General features: G+C 31.1%; 1 protein-coding gene across 1 annotated transcript; it reads right to left on the minus strand.

Moving 5' to 3' along the window:
• Window positions 1–9506: 9506 nt before the first annotated feature.
• LOC114749272 (putative leucine-rich repeat receptor-like protein kinase At2g19210) lies at window positions 9507–20048 on the minus strand. Its single transcript, XM_028937769.1, has 8 exons — window positions 19821–20048; window positions 16609–16748; window positions 15663–15720; window positions 15244–15487; window positions 14966–15101; window positions 13942–14013; window positions 10137–10288; window positions 9507–9760 (listed from the first exon to the last, which is right to left on the minus strand). The coding sequence occupies exons 1-8, from the start codon at window positions 20046–20048 to the stop codon at window positions 9507–9509; spliced, it is 1284 nt and encodes a 427-aa protein (XP_028793602.1).
• Between the last annotated feature and the right edge of the window lie 4392 nt (window positions 20049–24440).

Consider the following 24440-nt stretch of genomic DNA (forward strand, 5'->3'; position numbering starts at 1 on the left):
TTTAATCGAAAGATGGCGGGTACTTCATGACTGAATCCGCTTTCTACGAAGGCTTCATCTGTTTGGTACGAGATCCCAGTCAATTCATCCACGTAACCTTTGCTTGCTCCACAATCTATGCTTATGAAACCTGCACATTTATATTCCATATTTCATGATTCCCACAAATCATATTATAATATCCTAAATTATATTTTAGGATTTATGAAAAAATATTAAAAAATAATAAATAAATAAATAAATAAAATATATAATATCATATTATTATAAAATAATAATATCTTAGTATTTAAGAAAAAGTAACTTTCGGTGGAAAGGCAAGGGTGAATTTATTTTGGGGGGGGGGGGGCTCCCCCTAATAAATGTGTGAGGGGAATTAAAAATACCCCCCATTTCGTTTTGCTTCGTCCGGTGCAAGAAAGAGAGAGAGAAAAAGAGCGAGAGGGAGTAAGGAGCAGATCTTCAGTATTTGTGAAGGATAGGATAAGTTTTGAAAACAATTTAGGTACATAAACTTATTAATCAAAATTTCTTCACTAATATTTTCTATATAGTGATTAGAGAAAATTTTGAAATTTAGATATGGGGTAAGTATTGAGTTTTGATAATAGATGACCATAAAAATTTAGAGGTAAATGAGTAGTCAATTTTAATCAGTTTAGATTTTTCCATTTGTTGGTTTTTAGTATTTAAGTTAATTTTTTTAATTAAAAAATCTGTTATTTATGATATATATCATATTTTTACTAATGAAAATTAAGTTAAATAATTTATTTGGGTTGTTTGACATATTACTAAGATTTTAATCAGTTTAGAATGTTGAAAATACTGAGGATATATTATTAGAGAATTTTTGAAGTTTGAAGCTTAACTTATAAATTAAGAATTTTATACAATTAAATTAAATTAAATTAGAAATTTAACTAAACATATAAGCTTGATTAATTATTAGCTTATATTAATATGTGGTCATATTAATTGCGTAGATTAATTATTGAGTTGAGCATGGGATTGATCTTGTGGTAATCTTTTTTATTGTTTTTGAGAAGTAACCATTTTCCACTTGTTATATATACTAATATGTTGTTTGTGAGTATTTTGATATTTGAAAATAATGATTTGCTATTTGGAACTCAAGAAGACATGTTATACCTTTAGAGCTATGAAATTGTCTTGTGAAATTTTTAGAATTGTGATTAAGAAGTTCGGAAAAAAAATTATATGATATACGATCTATATCTTATGAATTATGTTGAAAAAATAATGACATATTTCCAGATATATTTTGATTGATTTGATGTTGTTTGGTTTTGGAGTTGAGTCTTATTCTACCACATGGTAAAACCGCCATTGATGCACATTAGTTGGTTTTCTTCATCCCTCATAGTGAGGGATAGGCCTTGTGGTTTCCTATTCGTCCCCCAGAGTGAGCGATAGGCCTATATGTCTGATTGATCCCTTTTAGTGAGGGATAAACTTATGTGGCTTGTGTGTTAGCCCTCATAGTAAGGGTTTGGATAATTGAGATTATCTTAGTATACATGTTTTATATCTCTATTGATATATCTATGTTTCTTGAGAATTGATAACTGTCCTACTTGACACCAATCACAAACACATGTTAGTACGTATGATAAGCTAGAAAGTTGGTTACTAAGGCTTTTATTTCACCCTGTGGTTTTTATTTTCAATTGATAGTTCAGGTAGTGGTCCATCGGGGAAGGCTCCGGAGGCTTAGTGTGCTGTTTATAGCTTGTATAGCCTCCCTTCTTTTTTGTTTTATGTCCTGATTTTTTATATATTGCGACATAGGACTCATTTATTCTGATGTTGTAAACTAATACTTGTGGTTGCTACTATTTGATGGGAGGGTCATTAGAAGGCCAGAGGCCTCTAAAGACTTTGCATGTGACACTCTTTTAAAAGTATTAACTTTTGATTAATGGACTCCATAGCTTGTTTTAAAATGATTTATCAGTTTGTATGTTTGAAAGTATGAGTTTTGTTTGGACTAATGGTTAAATGGTATTTCTGGACTTTGGAAGTCCAAGAGCCAAGTTAATGATTGATATTGCTCGTGAAATAAGTTTATTTCTTTTAACCATGATAGTGGTCTTATTTTCTTTTTTTCTGTCATGGTTAATCTTTTAAATAAATTACTTGATTTAATCTAAATGGGTTTTTGGAAGAACAGTCTTCACACATATCAAACTTCATATGTCTGATTATTAAAACTTCTTATTCTTATTCTACCTCATGTTCTTGATATAAGAGCTAGTTAGGGGGTTGGATTTAACCCTAAATACAATACCTCAATTCACTTTGTCTCCCATTTTTTCTCTCAAAATATCCCTATTGATTGTATGAGGTTGCCACCAAGGGGTAGTTCTAATATGCACGTGATTAAAGATAATAGTTTGGGGAGACAAAAACTCATTTGTGACAAACAAAAATTTTAATTAATTTTTTTTAATTGATATCCTCAGATTAATTATCTAGCTCTTATATATTAAGAATTAGAGTAGTATTCTACATTATCAACACAACAATAATAACAATCTTATCCCAATAAGCGATGTTAGTTATATGAATTGCACTATGTCATTATTCTCTATCAGGAACCAAATCCTTAGATGAGTTGCTCACCAAAAAATCCTACTTAGTAACCTAATTAAGTGTTCTCTTTGGTCTTTCTCTATCTCTTTTCAAAGAACTCTAAACTATCTAATCTACTCTTCTTACTAACGCATCCCATGGTTGTCTCTGCATATGCCCATACCACCTTAAATGATTTTCAATTATTTTCTCTGCAATAGGCACCATGATTACTTTTTCTCTGATACTTTCATTTCGAATCTTAGTTTTTCTTACATGACTACACGTCTATCTCAATATTCTCATTTCCGCTACCCCAATTTTGTGCTCTTGTTTATTATGAATAGTAATTCAGTTTTACTACTTACAAAAAAATTAAATATTTAGAGTGTTCCCAATGCTTTTTCTGATAACTAAATAAAACGCATGTTGAATGAAAAGGTATGGAATAGATTTTGATGCTATATTTTTTTTGGATTAGAAGGGAAGAAAGTATTTAGGGATTTCATTAGGCTAATCTTCTGAAAATTGTGAAAATAAGTAAATATATGTTTTACTGATTTCAAAATTAAAGTATTAGGTGTGTTTTCCTTTCCTCCAAATCCGCCCTTTTGATTTATAGGCGGAGACAAATAAAATTGGGAGAATTAGTATCAGATCCAAGAAAGAGATCTAACTAAAAAAAATAATAATAATAATAAGTGAGTAGCAAAAACCTATTGTTATCCCCATGTTGGAACCTGTTATTGTATGCTCCTTAGTTGTTATTAGATTTTTGGATGATTAAATCTTTTCTTTGGGACTTTATAATAATTCCACCAAAAAACAGTTATCATTGTCATGTTTTGTATGAATAAAAAGAAAAAATTTCTTGCCTTCATATATTTGTTAAACATTATTTAACGTACAAGAAATTCATGCATCCCTCCTACAAGGATACGGACCTCCTCAAGTCTAGCAAAGAAAAGATGCTTTCTAGCTAGCATAGAATTAAGGGGGAAACGTATAGCCAAGTCACCCTCAATTGTAAAATATTTCTACTATTTCGGAGAAGGAGGTGAACAGAAATGAGAGGGTCGAAAACGATTAGGAGAAGGACTTTTGTTTGGAGGTCAACTAAGACGGGAAAGGAGATGAAAGTGACGAGTAAGACTCCAAAGTCCTGTTTGGTACGGATCATTAAAAATGAGGAGTAAGGATTGCGATTGGGATTGAAAACGTGTGTTAAAAAGATATTTAACATGAGTAATTTCTTATCACATAAGGTTAGGCAATCCCATGTAGATGAGATGGGAGAATACCACCTCTCCTCATGGTATTCTCTAATCCCACATATATGGATTTGTCTATTTCTAAGTATCAAACAATTACTCATGCTAAATACTTTTTCAATATAGTTTTTCACTCTTAATCAGAATCTTTATCTCTCATTTTCAATGCTTCGGACTACATGGCACCTAATAGAGTGGATAGGATGAGGACATTGGTGCAAAAGGCTTTTTTTACATTGGTTAAATAGTCGTTTAGCACCCAACTCCACGTGGTGTGGTTACAATCAGTGAAAGTACTAGAATTTTCACTTTGGTTGTTTAACAGTTATAAAAAAATAGGGTTAAGGTACTTAAATACTTCAGAAATATTTACGAAGAAGCACTTAGTACCCAGAATTTTTTTTCTTTTATATGTCTTGAAAGTTTATTTTTGTAGTAAATATGCCTTGATTGTTATCCATCGTTAAGTTTAAATCATGCACTTTGACCCATGTGTTTAATAGTCAAACTTAGTGGTGGCTAACAGTCCAAAATAGAAATGTTACGAAAAAAAAAATTCCTGACTGTATTAGAGTAAAAAGGAAACTTTTTTGATGCTGGGTAATTCTTTGTGGATATTTCAACCTAAGGACCTCAACCCTAAAAAGTAACATTTCCTACATCGTTATATTCACATTTGATGTAGAAATTAAAGTTCATTTTTTGAAAAAGAAATTGTTCTATTTCTAAGTTTTGATAGAACAATCAGTTTTAATGAGTATGTATCATATGATATTCTCATACATATGTCAACAGAGAACAAAAGCTACAAACAAGGAATAAACAAATGGTAAATATTAATCTAAGCAAGAAGATGAGTTTTAATTAAAAGAAAGAAAGAAACGACCAATGGAAATTGAAGAAAATAACTTGAAAGCACTAAATAAGGAGAAATAAGGCAGAAGAGAGAAAACGAGCTACACATGGCAAAGAAGGCAAAGAGTATTCAAGGTAGAGCAAGAGAGATTCGTTGCGTGTAAAGGTTGGACAGTGGGCACGTAATAAAATAACATGACTAAGAGCATAATTTTAAAGTCGTTTAAAAATATTTTCTATACCAGTTGGCTAAGCAAAACCGATGTAGAAAGTTATTAATTTTGAGTAATTAAATAATTCATAGTACTTCCTACATTGAATTTTTTTAGCTTGTGGAGAAATTTTTTTTTTTTGGTTAGTTGCATGAGCAAGCAAGGTAGAAAAACAAAAGTCATAGCTTTAATTTATAAAAATGCCATTAATAATTGCATCATCTTTGCAACACCAGCATAAAAGGCTCGTTGTTAAAAATAATATTTTGAACTAGCAGGGGTAATTTCATCTGAAAAATTCAGACTATAAATGACTAATTTTCCATACAAGAAGGTGGTTGTATTGAGTAATTCTATGTAGAATGGGATTTGAATTGGAGTTAGATTTGACTCCTCATAACCATGCCAAACATAAATAGTTGGCATTAGTATATTACCTAATCCCACATAACCAACAGGTATGTATTGAGTTTATTGATAAAAGGGTAGTAGCCTACATTGTAGTCTCCCAGTCCAATAAACATAGGTCGATCGGTCTTGCTTCAGCTACCAAATATGACCTAAAATCCTTTCATATTTTCCCTTAAATTGAGGTGTTATTTAGAGCTTTGCGTCTATATAATAAAAAGGGGTTATTTAGTTAAATTTGTTGATTAGGAAGTAGTTAAAATTCTCATAATTTGAAAAATAACTTACAAAGAGAACTTTAGGTAGGTTCTACTTCCTTAGTGCTTAATGTATATTTCCAAAGTTATGTTAAAAAATGGGAAGGTAAAATTCAATTAAAAGGATATTTTTATGTTTAAGATTAAACAACATATATTTAAATTTTTAAAAAAGATAGACTTCCCAAGAAATTAAGAATGAATGAAACAAGGAAGCATTTATGAACTTTTGAGAAATGAATAACTATCTAGGATGTATATTTTCTAGGAAGTTTACTTATTAAAAATAGATTAATTGAACCAAACCACCCTAAATTAATAAATGGAGAAGCAGAATATGTCCTACCTCTTTTGCCATGCATCTTTTCAACCAAACACAATATATGCAAGTCAATTCGCTGCATATGTTTGAATAAAATTTGATCTTTGAATTCGAATAAAGGATGGCCAAGTGCTTACCTGGATTACCACCATATGTAGCAATGATGAAGGAAACCAATACATACAAAGCTAGAATCCACGATAGCATACTGCTCTTCATGCTTTGAAGCTTATAGGAAATTAAAGAGGAAAAGAGAAACGAACCGGGAAGCTTGAATGATTCTATATTGGCAGTGCTTTTAGCGGAGAAAATGGAGTATATATAGATGAATACCCTCTCTCTCTCTCTCTCTCTCTCTCTATATATATATATATATATATTTGTTTGAGTTTGATTTGGAGAACAATTGAATGAATAAATGTATTGATATCACCTTCAATAGAGAATATGAAAATTACATGAAGCATAATTTATAAATTCATTATAAATTTTATGCTTTATATTGGAGGATGACTTATGATTGACATTGATGGGAAAGTTATATTACATGAGACAGCTCATTGGTCATAAAGGACTCGGTCAGAGGCAAATTTAAGCAAGTCGACTCATATTGAATAAATATGAAAAACCATTAATCATTTTCCTATTTTCCTGGAAAGGAACCTTCAAGTGTTTATACGTATATATTATTTGTTCCATGATATGCATAAATATATTACTATGATTTGACTGAGTGTTTAATTATATAATTAATCATTTTATATTTTTACAACATATAATTCATTGGTAAAAATATTTAAAACAGATTTAACTCAATTCTTTATTTGGTTCTTAATTTACCATAATATTTTATAAACGTGAGATGTTAGAAAACGGTAACATCATTTGTAGTACTATTAAACAACAAAAGGACTGATAATATTTGCAAGACAAAAGTATACTTTTGATGATCTAATTTTATAAAATTTTTCGATTTAATTCTCATGAGTTTATATAGTACCTTTTTAGTAATAATCTCATCATAAAATCGTCAATCTCAGTAACAGAAAATATACTTAGCTGTTAACTAACTAAGCCTTCATAAATGCTGACATATTTGTTAGTAAAATCTCGATCCTTTAATTTTAATTGTAAATTTGATGACGCTTTGATGACCAACTGTTGGTTGGAGGGGTTCAAAGAGAGCGGATGACTAAGTCTAGAGGCCATTATTTCCTGGAAGAAGGAGAGAAGATTGGTGGCAATTATACTGAATTTGCTCCTAAGTTTAATGAAACACTTCCAATATTTTTGAAAAAATTTTTAGTATGCTTGCTTTAATTTTAGAATATAAAAATGATAGGATTAATATGCCAGCACTTATGAATATTATAATATCATAATTATCAACTACTACCTCCGGTCCTTAATATAAGAGTTAGTTTAACTTTCAATTTGGTTCTAAATGTAAGACTCTAATCTATTTTATATATCATATTATCCATTTTTTTCAAGGTAATTTTTGTAATAGTTGCAGATATTAAATGTTTCATTAAATAACATTTGATTAACAAAAATCTTTTAGGAAAGACAATACCTATTTATTATGAATAACTAATTTAACTAATTTTCTAATCTACTCAAATTAATCAACATTTGTACTAGTCTTTCTCGTAATATTTCTTTAATTTATACCTCAATCACTAGATGATCTGCTTCCAAATATCATTGTAATCTTCCCAGTTCATTTCCCTTCTCCTCTTTCTCTACATAATATAATACTATCTCTGGTCTTTAATATAAGAGCTGGTTGACTAATTTAAGTAAATTAAAAAAATTAGTTAAGTTAGTTATTTGTAATAAATAGGTGTTATTTTTCTTAAAATACCCTTGCTAATCAAGTGTCATTTGATGAAATATTTAATATATGCAATTACTACAAGGATTACGTTGAAAAAATAGATAAATATGATACACAAAGTGGATTATGGTCTTGAAAGTCCAACCAGCTTTTATAGTAAGGATCGGAAGTAGTATATGAGTTTCTTTTCATTGAGTGAAAGATTAAAAAAAAGAAAAAAGAAGATTATGCTTTGTGATTTATGTTTTGCTTTTAATGAAAGTTGTGCTCAGCATTTAATTACAAGTCCCCATTTAAATTTTTCGATGAGTCGGTATTTTTTGTTAAATGAAACTAGTGATGCTGAAATTAATTAAGGATTAAAAATATATTTTATAAACTTAAGGGATCATTATATTAAACCTTGATGTAAATTTAGAGAGCAAAGGTATAATTTAGCTTCTTTTTTTACTAGCATGATGATATGGGGAAAGAAAACCAACATACACATCAAAGCCAAAGTCCACATCAGCGTGCTCTCCATGTTTTCAAGTTTCAGAGGAAATGAACCGGTAAGCTCATCAAAATGATTGTCACTTCTTCCAGAATTGCAGAAAATGGAGTATAAAGAAATAACGAGTGGAAGTTGAGGCCGGCACACATGGTTTTGACTATTTATCAGTATATTATAAATAGATTCTATATTCTGAAGATGTTTATAGACAATATGATGTTGACGGTATTGTTATATTATGATACAGCTCTACTCCAGGCCTTAAAAGATGGAATATTGCGCTTATTAGTTATAAGTTATAAGATACTGTATTAATTAGGTCTTTTCAATATCACTCCTATGTAAAGTCATTAATTAATCACGAAAAAGAATACATACAAAATTTTCAAATAAAATTAATGATTTAATCACTTCTTCCTGATTCTGATGTAGTGGCTGGTAAGAGGTGTTTTTTAACAAGAACCGTAGTGGTTGGGGTATACACCGATGATTAGAAACGACTCAGTAATTAACAAAATTTCCATCAACTCAGTGAATGGAAAATTCAGCAATATGTACTAACATGCTATATGGTCTTACATTCAAAGTTTAGGTCAATCAAGCCAACTTTAACTATTATGCATAGTTTTTCTTTTTAATGAAAGCCGTGCTCATAAATGTAGGCTTCAAAATACATTGAAATTATTTAAGAAGCGCCTCCTATAATATTAATGATTGTTAGTGATGATTTCATTAAAAATTACTTCTTAGGTCCTCAATATATGACCTATTAAACTATTTTAATTAGATTAAAAAATTAGCTAAATTAGATAATAATAATAAATATAACATATTTTTTTTCAAAATATTCTCAGCTAAGACTTTTTCAGAGAACTGACATTAAAAAAAAAAAAAAGATTCTGGTTAACTTGTCTCCGAGGTCTGCACTAGTTCCAGTCTGACATTGTTTGACTTCTTCTGGCCAACACACCTTCCGTCGTGAAAAATATTTTATTGTGCTATTCTTTGGAGGTAAAACAATTCAATCACTTTGAATGGGTATTTGCATGAAAATATTTTTTTAAAAATGTTTTAAATTATTTGAGCAAAAAAAAAAAATGAAATACACAAAAGATATAGGACTTTTTTTTTCCCAACAAAACTGATAGGGATTTTTTTTTGTTAACAAAAATTTAGATAAGTTGAGTTTCGGACTTCTAAGCTTAAAGAGCTCTATAAAAATATTTACAAATAAAGCAATAGGGATTTAGCACTTAGAACCAAAGCAAACGACTTTTAAGGGGAATCTCCAATTGAAGTTCCATGTATCCTTGTTTTGATGATGGGGAAAGTACTTTTACTGCAACTTCAGAATCATTTTCTAAAGTAACAAGGTGAACTTTCATGAAGTCTCCTTCTCCAATAAAAGTTTTGAAGTTGTCGGTGATACGAATTACTTGTAAGTAAGAAAATTCTCGACCCTTCTGTTTTAGAATTTCCATCTTGAGGGATTTGGAAGACAAACCTCCTACATCATTATGTCAAATGTTCTGAGAATAATATGAAGAGACTAGAACAGGTTATCCAATCTGGGATAGTGATATATGGGACTTAGGGATAAGGCTAGGTGTAGTTTGGAAATATGGGTATTAAGACTACAAAAAGGGGTTTGCTGGATATAATGAGTGTGGAGTGAATTAGTATTATCTTGTTTTTACTCTCTTCTCCCTTTCTAATGCTAACAGGTAGCCAGTACGAACAAAAAAAAAGTTTCCAAGTTTTTGGGAATTAACCATATGCTAGAATTGCAAACCACACATTCTACTTGTATGTGTAAAGATCCAGAAATCATGAGTATGATAATATTCCAAATGAATTGGCCATAGATATGAAAATAACTATACCTTGTATTTTCTTTCTCATGAATCTCCAAATAATCAAAGAAAGAATGGCAATTAGGACAAAAACTGCAATTGATGTAACGAGAGGAATTACAAACTTGCTGCGTTCTTTGTCGCATGAATCTAACTCGCAGAGCCCTGGATTGTTAGCTACACTGCCAAAAATATAGGAAGAGGAAGTATAAGTTGAGCAAATGAGCTTTGAAATAACACGTCTTGCGCATTGCGATTTTGCAGATATTGTTGAGGCCAAAGCAAATTATTCATAAACAAAGAATTAATCAAAGATAACCACTCACTTATACATAGTGACACTACAAAAAATTTGACTTTCAACGGCGACAAATGTCGCCACTGAAAGTCCAAAAGTCGTCGCTGAAAAGTTTTAGCGGCAACATTTTGTCGCTACTAGGTCATTGTCGTAGCGGCCGTGGCTGAAACTTATCAGCGGCGACACAAAAAGTCGCCGCTGAAACTACACTTTCAGCGGCGACAAAAAGTCGCCGCTGAAACTCCACTTTCAACGGCGACTTTTCACTTTCAGCGGCGACAAGAAGTCGCGGCTGAAAGTTGATGAGTTTGCCATCAAAATATGTCGCCACTGAAACATAAGAATTGGCGGCGACTAGTGTCGCCGCTGAAGCTTGTTTCAGTGGCGACACTTTTGTCGTCGCTGATTATTCTTTCAGCGACGACTCTTTTGTCGCCGCTGAAGCTTGTTTCAGGGGTGACACTTTTGTCGCTGCTGATTACCTTTTTTTGTGATTTTAATTATTTTTATAATATATTAATTATGCAAAAAAATTTATTTATATTCCTGATAAATATTATCAAAAGGTTTAATAAAAATAAAGTAATTAACACACAAATATAATATATTAAATAATAAGATTTATAACCATCAAAGTGTTTTTATGTCTTTAACTAAAAAAAATTGTTCAATTAAAAGATACATTACATAATGCAAAAGAAAATTACGTAGAGGGACCAATACTAGGGACGCTAGAAGTAGGGGTATCTGCAGGAGCATTTAACTACATTTTTTGCATGAAAGCAGTGAATTGAGTTTGTATTCTCTGTTCCATCAATTGCTCCATCCTTTGTTCAAGTTGTGTACGCTCTGCTTCCATCTTTGCTTGCTCTGCTGCACGTTCTGCTTCTAAAAAGCTGATTCTCTAAGTTGTCTTTGAGCAGATATTCGTAGACCAAAAAGCCTATGTTATTTTTCACAGCAATATCTAATCAGTTTAACGAGGTGTGAGAATAAGAAAAATGAAACTAATCAAAAAATTGAAGAAAAATTCCTAGACCCGATTTATAGAGAATAAGAAAATGAAACTAACCAAAAGAAAAACATCATGTCAGGCGTCTCTTAGCAAGAGCAACTTAAGTTTTGCGACTAGTCATCAATTTTTTATTTTGTATATTGCCTCTCCAAGTCCCCACGACCCACACACGAATTAAATACAAACAACAAAACACTTGACCCCTAAACTTCCCACACAATCCCACACAATCCTTATCTCTTATAGCTTTACCATTTATCCCTACGACCCATTTCTGTATCCTGACCCACTCACCTTCAATCCGTGGAACTTCCTATGAACACTAATCCTACTGACTGCACGAAGGCTTCGGTTTGCACAGTGTGACATATATTTACTGATAGCAAGGTTCTTTTTGCATCGTAGTTTTGAGTCCGGTTAGAAAATATTTTCTTCTTTTAGTAAACAACACATACACATGACAGCCATTAAATCTAGGGGATTTCAAAAAAAAAAAACACACAATCAATCCAGCAAACCAGAGGAAAAACGGATCTGAAAATGCAGAACAAGAAAGGGGAGAAAAATAGAGCACCACAAGACTTCAAGCGAAGAAGAAGATCGGTGCACTTACATGGATGAAGCAAGAAAGAACGCTGGAAGTGATCGATGGACTAAAAGATGGACGCTGGAATCAGTCGGATGCTCGAAGCTTCTTTGCGTGGCGCTAAGAGGGAAAAGCAAAAATTTTCAGAACATTGAAACGGGTTAAATTGTTTTGGGTTTCAAAATGTGAAACTTTATATACAATAACAATTCGCCAAGCTTGCAAATAACACGCATGGCGTCGTTGGCGGGGGAGTTTTAAATTTCACCAGAAAAAAATTTAGGTCAGATTTTTTACATCCATTATATCAATTTTTCTAATTACACATAGACCAAATATCTTATTTTTGTTTCATATGAATTTATAATCAAATAGTATTAAACATTAATATTTTAAAAATAAGACATTTGATTTTGCATGATTAAAGAATTAACATAATAAATATAAATAACTTGAAATAAGTATTATCTAATCGGGTGTTTGTAACTAATGGTTGTTTCTATTTTATGACTTTATGGTCAGTCTAAATTGTGTGACGTTTTATAACTTTTATCATCTGCGTACGAATATATTGAGTCGCGAATATATGTTTTTTACCCGCTTGCCTTTCCAAGTTTAACATTTGACTGGACTAATATCATAGCAGTATTCTTCTTTGATGATAATTGACTGAATTATGATTTGTCCGATAATAATACTCAACTGAATAGCTGGGGAAAATAGAATTGATTTTTATAGTATATTACGAGTCTTTTTAAATTCCATCGTGATAGTCATAATTTTTTTAAATAAGTTTCTCCTTTTTTTGACCGGGAAATAAGTTCCTTTTTTTAATTAAATTGACCGCATATCATGAAATAGTTAAACGAATTTTTAATATACAAAATAATTTTATTGAAAAATGATAGTAAAGGTATATTATTCTAGTTTTGAATTTTGATAAATTGATACCATTCCAGATCAAGTGTTCCTCTAAATGTTTACGTTAAAACAATTAAAAAAACTTACACATATTCTTTTTTTTTTTGGTGAAAAAAAAACTTACACATATTCTGGTAACAAAATACTTGTACATATTGTATTGTTCTGATCCGATACGAGTTAATATTTTTTATTTAGTTTTTTAAGATATCGATATATTTATCTCTTAATATCAGGCTCATACTGTTTCCCTAAAATACTCCTTCTGTCCTAAATATAAGACTCATTTTATAATATAAATTACATTACAAAATGAGTTTTATATTTAGTATCGGACAAATATTATATTACGTTCTAATAAAAAAATTTTGTTAATTAACAAAAAGTTCAAATTTTTAATTATCAAAGTTACTTAATTATACAAATAAAAGATTATAATATAAAATTTTTACAAAAAATAAAAAAAAATGTGAAAAAAACTTTCAGCAGCGACAATTTGTCGCCTGAAAGCAGCTTCAGTGGCAACAGAAATTGTCGCCGCTGAAAGGAGATTCAGCAGCGACAATTAGTTGCCGCTAAAAATACATTCAGCGGCGACTTGAAATGTCGCCGCTGAAAGTGTATACCTTCAGCGGCGGCCATAAAAGTCGCCTCCGTAGTGTACACTTTTGGCGGCGACAACTTTTGTCGCCACTGAAAGTTGCAGCTACAGCGGCGACAATAAAAAGTCGCCGCTGTAACTATCACTTTTGGCGGCGACAAGAAGTGTTGCCGCTGAAAGTCATATTTTCAACGGCGACTTCCTTTGTCGCCGCTGAAAGTCATCACTGAAAGTCTAGTTTTTTGTAGTGTGACTTAATTATCATGATTAATCATCTCTATACATAACACTGACTAGGATTAATAAGTATTTTCAAATAATGAATGACAATCAGGAAACAAAATTCATCCAATTTGGCTTCAAACAAGAATAAATTAGAATCTGAATCTGATATTGAATTGAAGTCGAGTTCACCTGAGTTGCAAACTAGCATTTTCCCTCAAAGCCTTGGGAATTGATCCTGCGAGTTTGTTTCCAGTCCCGTCACTGCAAGATGGTAAACAGAGGGGAAAAAATGGTAGTTCTCTTGTCAATTTGAAAGCTGCGATGCAATATATATTAATGTCTTACATGAACTTCAAATTAGGAAGAGTTGGGAGAAATTCTGGTAGTTCTCCTATCAATTCATTATTTGACAAATCCCTACGAACAAGAGGAGTTGGTATTGTTCATAATATAATAATAATAAGGGATAAAGTGCTTAAATACCCTAACAGTATATATGAAGTAGCATCCAACACCTGAAAGTTCCTTTTTTTTTTTCAATTACTATTTATGCTTGAAAGTTTATTTTTGTAGCAAAAATACTTTGGTCGTTATCCACTGTTAAGTTTAACTATTAAATTATACAGTTTGACCGGTGTTTTTAACAGTTAAATTAACTATAGATAACGGTTTATAGTAGAAATGCTATGAAATAAAACTTTCAGGACATATAAAAGCTGCAAAAAACTTCCGGTGCTAGTTGCTCTTTTATATATACTTCCAAGGTATTTAAGCACCTTATCCTATAATAATAGTATTTCAGTCTTTAGAGCCTATTTTATGTAACAACTTGCAAGGACTCCAATTTTTCCAGATGGGTGAACGCTTGAGCTATTTGTCCTCTGAATTTGCTTGAGCTATTTCTCCTCTGAATTTACTTGAGCTCAAGTTCCTACACTAATTTGTGGTTCACAAGTTTAATTGCCACCAGAACATAGACAGCTAAACGGGAGTAAGAAAAGGAAATCTATTGCTTGCAGGCTGAAATATCTGTCTGAGCACAGCAAAATATTTTGACATCTTACGAATATAAAATCCTCACATTATACACGGTTCATATTTGTTACATTTCGGCGTTTTACTGCTCTCTTGAACCATTTGTACGCAACATATTCTTCTTAAATTCTTCAAATATAACAAATCATAAATAATATCAATAGCTGGCACTTCTTACAATGCAACGATTCTTGTATTGCTGCCAGAGTTGCATCTCACAACTTCCCGTGCAAACTTAGATGGCAAACATGGGTCCCCTTGCCAACTGATTTTGGAGATCCCATAAGTGCGTTTGATCTCCATGAAGGCATTAACTGTATAATTTCCAATAATGAAAAGAAAAACCCACTTGAATTTTTTCCCCTTCGTTTCAAATATATTGATTTTATAAGTGGATCAAAATCAAACAAAATGAAAGTTGGAACAAAGGAATAGAAAAAGACAGGCAATATATACCATCTTGTATGTCTGTAGGGGAATTTGGTTCTGGGAAGACTTTGAAAATCTCAAAGGCATTGAGAATAGGAGGAGCAGAAGAATCAACTCTTGCTCTAACTGTGAAGCTAACATTAGTTGTAGTTACGTTGCTGGAAATTAGGGTGACAGCTTTCAAGTATTTAAGAGTCAGTTCTTGAGAGAGGGAATTTTCATCATCATCATCAAAAGTGATATTTATAATCCTCTTTTGGCCAGAAGGAAGCTTTTGAATTTCAGAGAAATGAAGAAACAAATAAAACTGTTCTGGGATATCAAAACTAAATTTTGAAGTTAAGAGATTAATTAGAGTTATTCTGGGGTTCACATGCTGACTAATATCTCGATGGCAGTTCATGAGTGGGGTTTTCTACTTCTACTTGGGCACTTGTTTGTCAAACATCCCAATCAGAATCATCATCCATGCGCCACAAGCGATCGTACGTATCGCCCTTCCACCTGCATTATTTTCAAAAACAATTAAGCAAAAGCATCACAATAGAAAAAACAAAACATTAATATGTTTAAAGAGAGGGTGAGTTCTACAGTACTCATCAAATTTGAATCATCCGATTTTTTTTTAATTTTAATGGGTATATGATCTAAAATAAAAACAATATGTCAATTGTTAATTTTTTTCAAAAATAATTTTTTAATTTAAAGATTATCAATTGAAAATCTTAAATTTAGACCATTAAAATTGTATTTCAGTAGTATAGATCTCAGCACAACAATCGACACCAAGATATTCATCCTTGTAATGAGCATCGAAATTACTTCCGATAGTCAAGAAGTTCAAATCAATGCACGAAAGTGTATAATACAATCACCTACAGTAGGCTAGCATATTATTTACAATTTATGATAAATATTGCAGCTCATTTTTAGACTTCCATGGGCAATGAATAAAAGATGTCCTATTTCTGAAACTATGAGTATGTCAATTAATATAAAAAAACAAAATTTATAGCGAGAGCCATACTATGCGCAAGTTATTAAAACTGCAGCTTATTATTATTTTTTTCAAAATACATTGCAAAAACAATTCTAATTTCATTAATATAAGTAATTATTATTTTTTTTCAAAATACATTGCAAAAACAATTCTAATTTTATTAATATAAGTAATTTTTTTCTGCATTATTGTTCATTTTGACAAGGAAAAAAATATGTGCCAAAGTTGGTGCAAGGAAGGAAGAGTAGGTACCTGCCATAATTTATACGCTGGCCACAATCTCTTGTGTAAAGAGACAAGGGAAATGGAGCAGAATAGAGAGATTTGTTCAATGGTCTTAATTCTAAAGTGTTAATGAAAGGTGTTCCTTGTCCAATGTCTACCAAACATACTTGTGTACCATGTCGTTGGTAACCTCTTGGATTGTTACCTCCACATATGCGAAATTCTTTGCACCCAATTCAATTGTGGTCCAAAAATTGACCCCCAGGTAAACATCAAACTTTGGAAATTGGTTCTTGTTGTCATAATTCTGGCATGCAGATATAGCTTAGATCAAAGAGTTTTGTTTCTGATACATCTCTTGTTTTAGTTTCAGAGTGTGACAGTTTCTGTCTCCTTCTGGAAAACTTTTCAATGCGTTTAACTGTCTTTGGATGTATGGACGATCGTTGAATCGAAAGCTGGGAGGTAATTTCATGATTGGTTCCTCTTTCTATGAAGTGTTCACCTGTTTGGTAGGAAATCCCAGTCAATTCATCCACGTAATCTTTGCCTGCTCCACAATCTATGCTTATGAAAGCTGCACATTTATGTATTCCTTGTTTCACATGCATTCCCCAAACCATATATCAAGCTTCATCTATTTCCAACTTAATTCACGTTCATATACTCTCCTGTATGAAAGAAATTTTCTTAGGGATATGGTACCTCGTTTCTATTACATTATTAATGGACCTATCTGAAATTTTTAGCATCATTGACCAATTTCCCAAATTTTATTATTTGATTACCCAGAGGGTGAGCGCAGACTCGACGCAACGATAAAATTACTGTCATGTGACTTGAAGGTCATAAATTCAAATCCTATAACAGTTTCTCTACTTGCAAGGGTAAGGCAACATATATCTATCCCTTCTAAATCCTACATGATGATAGTCTTGTAAACTAAGCTAGGACCTTTTATTATTATAACTGATTGGGGATTAATTAATCATCCACGTACGTACACACTCTCACATGACGCTTTTGAAAATTAAGTTAATTTTTTTACATATTTATTGTGTTTAGCCAAATTTTTTATCTACGTAATTTAGTTATTTGCATCTTATAAAAAGGATTAGATGGAGTATGAATATAATTAAAAAAAAAAGGATTATCAAATCCACATAACCAAATCAATCCACTTAATTTTATTAATTCGCTATTTATATAGTTAAGTCATTTGCAACATATATATGTTTTTAATAAATTTTTCTGTGAGTATAAAAGAAAACTAAAAATTAAGAATCAAAGGCTGTCTCCAAGCCCTTAATTACCAAAAGAATACTTAAAGGCTAAGACAAAATGCTTACCTGAGTTACCATTGTCTTCTGCAACAGCCTGTGCTGATGAATGACTAATAAGGATGAAGGAAACCAACACGTACAGAGCCAGATCAACGGTATTGTGCTCTTCATCATGTTTTCAAGTTTACTAGAGGATGATGAAAAGAGAAATGAATTAGGAAGCTTAAATGAGATTGGCACGTCACTTATTTAAGAAGCAGAAAATGGTTTAGTATGAAAAATAATACAAGGAGAGAAAAAAAAAAAGGCCGGCACGGATGGTTACTGAATATCTTTTATGAATAGTGTTGTTGTAATTGGGTTGGTGAAGAAAAGAATTTTTAAAAGAAATATCAGCATTAATACACAATATAAAAAAAAGGGTTAATTAATCCGCAAATCCTTATATTTTCAACGAATTTTGAATCAGGTCTCTATAGTTTTTTTTTCTTTTTATCAGGTCCTTATACTTTTACTTTTTTTTAATTAGGTCCTTGTATTTATTTTTTTTTAATTAAGTCCTTATAATTTCACTAAATTTTTAATTAGGTCCATGTAGTTTTAATTTTTATTTATTAATTAAATATAAGCTTAATTAAATAGATTAATACTGAAATATAAAATATTAATAATTAAATTAAATTAATAATTATGTAATAAAAAAGTAAGAGAATTAATTAATTCAGGACATTTTTTTAGAACAATTAATTTTTTTGCTGAAAAAATTAAAATCATTATAATAATTCAATATCTTTAGAATATTATTGTTTATAAACTAATATTAAATAATATATACTATTTTATGTTTATATAATAGTACTATTAGAATTTATAAAATAAAGAATAAAAAATTCAGGGACTTAATTAAAAATAAGGTGAACTTATAAGGACTTGATAAAAAGAAAAATAAATACAATGACCTAATTAAAAACAGGTGAAAGTATAAGGACTTGATAAAAAGAAAAAAAACTATAAAGACCTGATTCAAAATTAATTGAAACTATAAGGAGCTGTGGATTAATTATCCCTAAAAAAATACAGGGAGCATAATTTATTATAAGTTTGTACTGATAAGGGTTGGATCTAGTGAAAAGGATTAGTCTCTTACAATGCTGGGAGAGGTACCCACATTAAGTGCCCAACAGTACCTCGAATAAGATTGCCTTATAAGAAAAATAATTTATAATAAGTTTGTTATAAACTCTATTCTATATTGAGGGATGATTGATGTTGACGTTATTGTTAAATATACTTGTATTGTCTGAGATGGCTTATTGAATATAAATTAAAGGACTCAGTCAGAGATAAAACCAGGTCAGGTCACTGAATAAAAATGCGGAACTATGAGAGTCTTTATTCTACTTTATCTTTTGGGCCAAAGATCAGATGATAAGTCTTTGTTTCATGATATGTATTAATATTATCTAATGGTTTGACTAGCTCATGCGTTAATGTTGTGCTTATACAATAATATTGCCAATACACGCGCAAAAACTAAGTTGTGAAGTTGTAGCAGATAAGGATCAACCATGAAAGTGACCATGAGAAAATAAGTCCGAGTACACTAGATATAGATGGAATTTTCAACATACATCACCGTCACAGAAACTTGCGTCAAATATCTAAGTCGTATTATTAGTACATACTACTGTTATTACTGCTACTATTATTATTCCTACTATTACTACCACTACTACTATCATTATTATCACACTACCACTACTAGTCTATTACTACTATGACTACTACCACTACTATTATTACTACTATGACTACGACTACCACCACTACCACTAAGAGAATACTCCTAGTGGCAAAATACTGAGGCCCTGTTTGGTATGAGGGATTGGGAGGGTTGGTACTAAGACTGGTATTGATATTGCTTAGTTTGTCATATTTGATATGTAGACTTTGGCAATCCTAGGATTGCTCAATACCACATTTTGTGGGATTAGCCAATACCACCGGCCCTGGCATTGAAAAATCAAACCTAGGACTGAACATTTTTATGCCAAATTACCCCTCACCCATCCCCCAGTCATCAACTATCCTCTTGCCTTTCCACTTCTCAAACGCACATACACCACTATATCAACATCGCCCTCCCCTTCATTCTTGCGATGGTAATGAAGGTGGAAAGAGGCAAAATTGAGGGTGCTACGATGGAAACTCATCTCTATCTTTAAATCTTCATCTTCCTTCTTCGAACCCTTGCCAATGGCAATTGACAAGTCTTCGTCTTTGTTCTTCAGATCCACCTCTGCTTTAGATCTTGATGAGCACATAGCGATGGAATAGAACTAGTAACAAAATGAAGATGTAGATCCAAACCCGAATGATATAGCTAAAGCAGAGGCAGTGGTTGAAGCATCGAAAGGAGACAAAGATGAAGAAGGAGCAGCGAAAGATGCGGAGTTGAATCATCATCAGAAACCCTTTCATTTGCATCAAATATGATCTCCACTACCAAAAAAAAAACTAAAATTCCAGCAATTTATTTGTAGCGGTTAAAAAACCTGCCACAAAACACGAAACTGTAGTGGTTTCAAATAAAACCATTACAAATCTATATTGGTTTGCTGAGGTAACATTTTGCGTCACACAATGTAGCAGTTTTTTCTTCAAATAACCACTACAGATTTGGTGTCATGGTCACGTCAAATGACACAAGCTTGGCGCCACAATTGTAGCGATTAGATAGTTGTGGTTAGGTGATAATAACTGCCACAAATGATGGCGAGAATCTAGCACCAGTTTGTAGCGGTTCAGTAGTTTGTCAAAAAATAGAAGGTGGACCATTTGTAATATTTGTAGCGGTTGATATTTAACCACAACAAAGTGTGCAAATTTGTTGTGGTTATCAATAAACTGCTATAACTGTCGCCAATTTGTAGCGGTTTCTCAAATAACCGTGAGAAAGTGTTGCGTTATTCAACATAGACATGACAAATGTCACTATTTTGTAGCGGTTTTTCTAAAACCGCTGCAAATTGGTGACAATTGTAGGAGTTTTAGGGAAACCGCTACAAAATGGTGATGTCTATATAAGCGCCACCCCCATCATTTTTCACTTTTGGCGCGTGTACGTAGGGAGATTCTGCTGAATTTTTTTTTTCCTTCAAAATTCCACTATAACTCCAGATCCAGGTCCAGATCCAGTTCTAACTATCCAAGTGCGAATGTAAGTTCATTTATTAGTTAATTTGTGTAATAGTTACAGCATTTAAATATTTAATTAGTGCTGTATTAATTTAAAATTTATTTTGGTTTGCTAATTTAATTAACATTGATATTATTTGACTTCATGATTATATATGGTATTGTTTTTAATTTTTGTAGTTTGCATGTTAGTTTTAATTAGTTAATAATAAAAATATATTTATTTAGTAATTAATTTAATTAGATATTAGGAGTGATATTATTTTAATTACAATTTTTTGTATTTTATTTAATTTGAGAAACTTGAATTTGGTTGTTTTTTTAAATTATTAATTATGGTTTGAAAGATAATTATAAAATGTTTAGGATTTATCAAATTCATATTTAAACAATTTTGTATTTTGTTTAATTAGTTATATGTGATTTAAATTGTTCAATTAGTTAATTGTGATGATTGCATATCTTATTGTCTTTAATTTTTTTTAGTTTGCATGTTATTTTTAATTGTTTAATGATAAAATTTGTTTATTTAGTAATTAATTTTATTAGACGTTAGGAGTGATATTATTTTAATTACATTTTGAGTATTTTATTTAATTTCAGAAATTTGAACTTGGTTTTTATGTTTAAAATTTTTATTTATGGTTTCGAAGGTAATTGTAAAATGTTTAGAATTTATTAAAATCATATTTAAACAATTTTGTATTTTATATTGTTTAATTAATTATTTATGGTTTAAATAGCATGGCTCGTCGACATGGTAAAGACCTCATTGATCCTATGAGACTCCCCGGTATCCTGACCAATCTGGGCCATCTGAGGAGCCAAAGGAGGATGAGGGGCCTATGATCAACATAGAAGATTACCTGATCGATGAGCATTTCGATCTTAACCTAGAGGGGAATGAGGACGGATTCGAGGATGATGTGGAGGGAGAGGTATGGGGCTCGAAGAAGGAGGAGGACCACCAACAGCAGTAGCAGAATCAGCCGTGTCGACTTGGTGGATGGTTGAGTGGTTGGGAGGTGGAGCTTGTGGGTAAGTGAAATATGTTATTTAATATTAATAATAAAATGTTATTGATATTATTTGATTATCAATTTAATTGTGCAGACCAAGCTGATAATAGGTTCATGAGGAGATTGAACGTGAAGGACATGCATTACATACAAGATGCACGTGTCATAGTTCCAACCAACATATTTTGAAAATTTCTTCTCTGACGGAGATGACAATTTACCAATTGATAGGTATTTCTTTTTTACATATAATTTTGGTTCATTTTTGTTACATTAATTAACAATAGATGTTTTAATTTTAATATATATGTGTTATAATTATTTCTAATTATTTGGCTTTATATATCTCTTTTTAGGTAAGGTGATGAAAACTAAATTTTCAATAGTTCATTCCAAACTATTTTTTTAAAATTAGTAATTTTAAAAAAAAATTCACTATTTGCAACAGTTAAAAAACTACTACAAAATGTACAACAACTGCTATAAGGGTAATAACTGCTACAAAGTGAATTAAAAACACTACAAACGACACCCATCATCTATAAATACCCCCACCCCTCTCATTTTTTCTCACTTCTTCTCCTTTGTTATAATTTTATCAAATAATAAGTTTTTTAGTTATCAATTTATTTTTATTTTCTCATGTTATTTAATTTATATTTAATAAAATATTTTTATTTTTTTATGCAAGACTTATTTAGCTTTATCTTCTACTCTTTCTAATTTATTTCTTACCTTCATAAATAACATTTCAAAAACTTTTTTAACTTTTATAATTATGAAATTCTAAATCTTCTAATAGGTATTTTTTATTTAATATTTAAAATGTTAGTAGAATTTCCTTATATAACATAAAATTTAATAAAATGTCATTCACAATTATGTAAATCATATTTAATTTATTATATTTATCTTTAAAATTTAATCACAAATCTGATAATAAATTTTTTTTTCAACGTAATATTTGTTGCGGTTTTTAAACCGTTACAAAGGACAAACTGCCATTGCTTTTCTCATATTTTTCCATTTGTAGTGGTTGTTAAACCTGCCGCAAATTCCTGTTGGCTGGCATCATTTTTTGAAAATTTTTCCATCTATAAATTTTGACACCAAATTGAATTTTTTGGTTCCCACCAAATGAAAATTTTGCACCCGTCATTAGTAGCGGGTTTGTAAACCACGACAAAGTTTCAAATTTCATTTCTTTTCTTGCAAATGCATTTGTAACGATTTTTTGACCACTACAAATTGTCTCAAAGTTATCTCATTCATTGCGTCATTTCTAGCGATTATATAACCACGAAAACATCTGTAGCGGTTAGCTATCTTGTGCAACGGTTCCAATAAACCGCTATAAAACCATTTGCATTGGCGGTTTTTGTAGCAGTTCATATAACAACTACAATTGGCAGTGGTAGCGGTTAAAACCACTGCAAATCAGCCATTTTAACCACTACAAATTACTCTTTTTTTTGTAGTGCTCAAATAAGTTGATGACTTTGTATCTAGATCTCAAGAATAATTTGATTACATCATCAAAAGGTTGCTAATAGATTTGTTTTTGGTTTTGCACTGAAGCAATCACTGAATGCGGTGACGATGAACTGCAAAGGGAAAGCAATTGCAAACTTTCTTTTTTCTTTTTAAACAAAAATAAATAGCAAGGGTATTGTTGTCTTTTTATAATTAATGACTGATTATAAAATAAAAGTAATGTGAACATTCCTTTTAAATACTCTTTCGGTTCTTAATATAGGACCTAATTGTTGAGTTGATTTTGGTCCTAAATATAAGACCTCTTTCTCATATGTATCAGTTTTTGCTAAATTACCCTTATGGATACTCCTTCAACCATAATCAAGTAGAAGAGAGAGAGAGGGGATATTAAGGAAGATGATTATGGTGTTTTAGGAAAAATATGTCTTGTTTCTTATAATTAATTAACTTACTTAACTTCCTTAATCCAATCAAATTAGTTAAATAGTTCTTATATTAAAGACCGAAGGAGTATTACTCCTTATACCAGACATAATTTTAAAGCTACAATGCCAATCCCACTCTCACTCCCAATCTCATCTCAATTCCATTGCCAATCCACCAAAAATTCAAACCTGCACACCAAACATAACCTTAGCATCCTTTAGCTGTGTTCAGTCTTATTCATCCAAATTAATCAAAAAGCTGAAAGTGCACCACATCATCATGCCATTAGAAAGCTAAAATGTATATGTGGTTTCTATATTTGCATCAAGTTTTGATTCCCTATCTTAAATTTATAAAGTGTATTTTTAACCACTTAATTTTAACATTCTTAGTCTCATTTAACAGAAAATAAAGTTGACTCAACAAAAAAATTCATGCACTCCTTATATATAATGATCCTTGAACAATGCAAGCAGAAAGCTTATCATAGTCTTGTAAAACAAAACATGAAGCTTTGCAGTCTTGTTTAGCAGAAATATATCAGGATGACTACCTAGCAGAGAGAACAGTGATTAA

Source organism: Neltuma alba, unplaced genomic scaffold, assembly GCF_004799145.2.
Source record: "Neltuma alba isolate B1F8T4 unplaced genomic scaffold, ASM479914v2 tig00006004_pilon, whole genome shotgun sequence".
Lineage (NCBI taxonomy): Eukaryota > Viridiplantae > Streptophyta > Magnoliopsida > Fabales > Fabaceae > Neltuma > Neltuma alba.

Bases quoted from the DNA above. Each gene is read 5' to 3' on its own strand.
- LOC114749272 (XM_028937769.1), bottom strand. From the start codon at position 20,048: ATGTGCTCATCAAGATCTAAAGCAGAGGTGGATCTGAAGAACAAAGAC. The intron at 14,014-14,965 runs GTAAGAAGTGCC...ACCATCTTGCAG, and splicing joins AATACAAGAATCGTTGCATT to TGACGGGACTGGAAACAAAC. The intron at 9,761-10,136 runs GTATAGTTATTT...ATAATGATGTAG, and splicing joins CATGAGAAAGAAAATACAAG to GAGGTTTGTCTTCCAAATCC.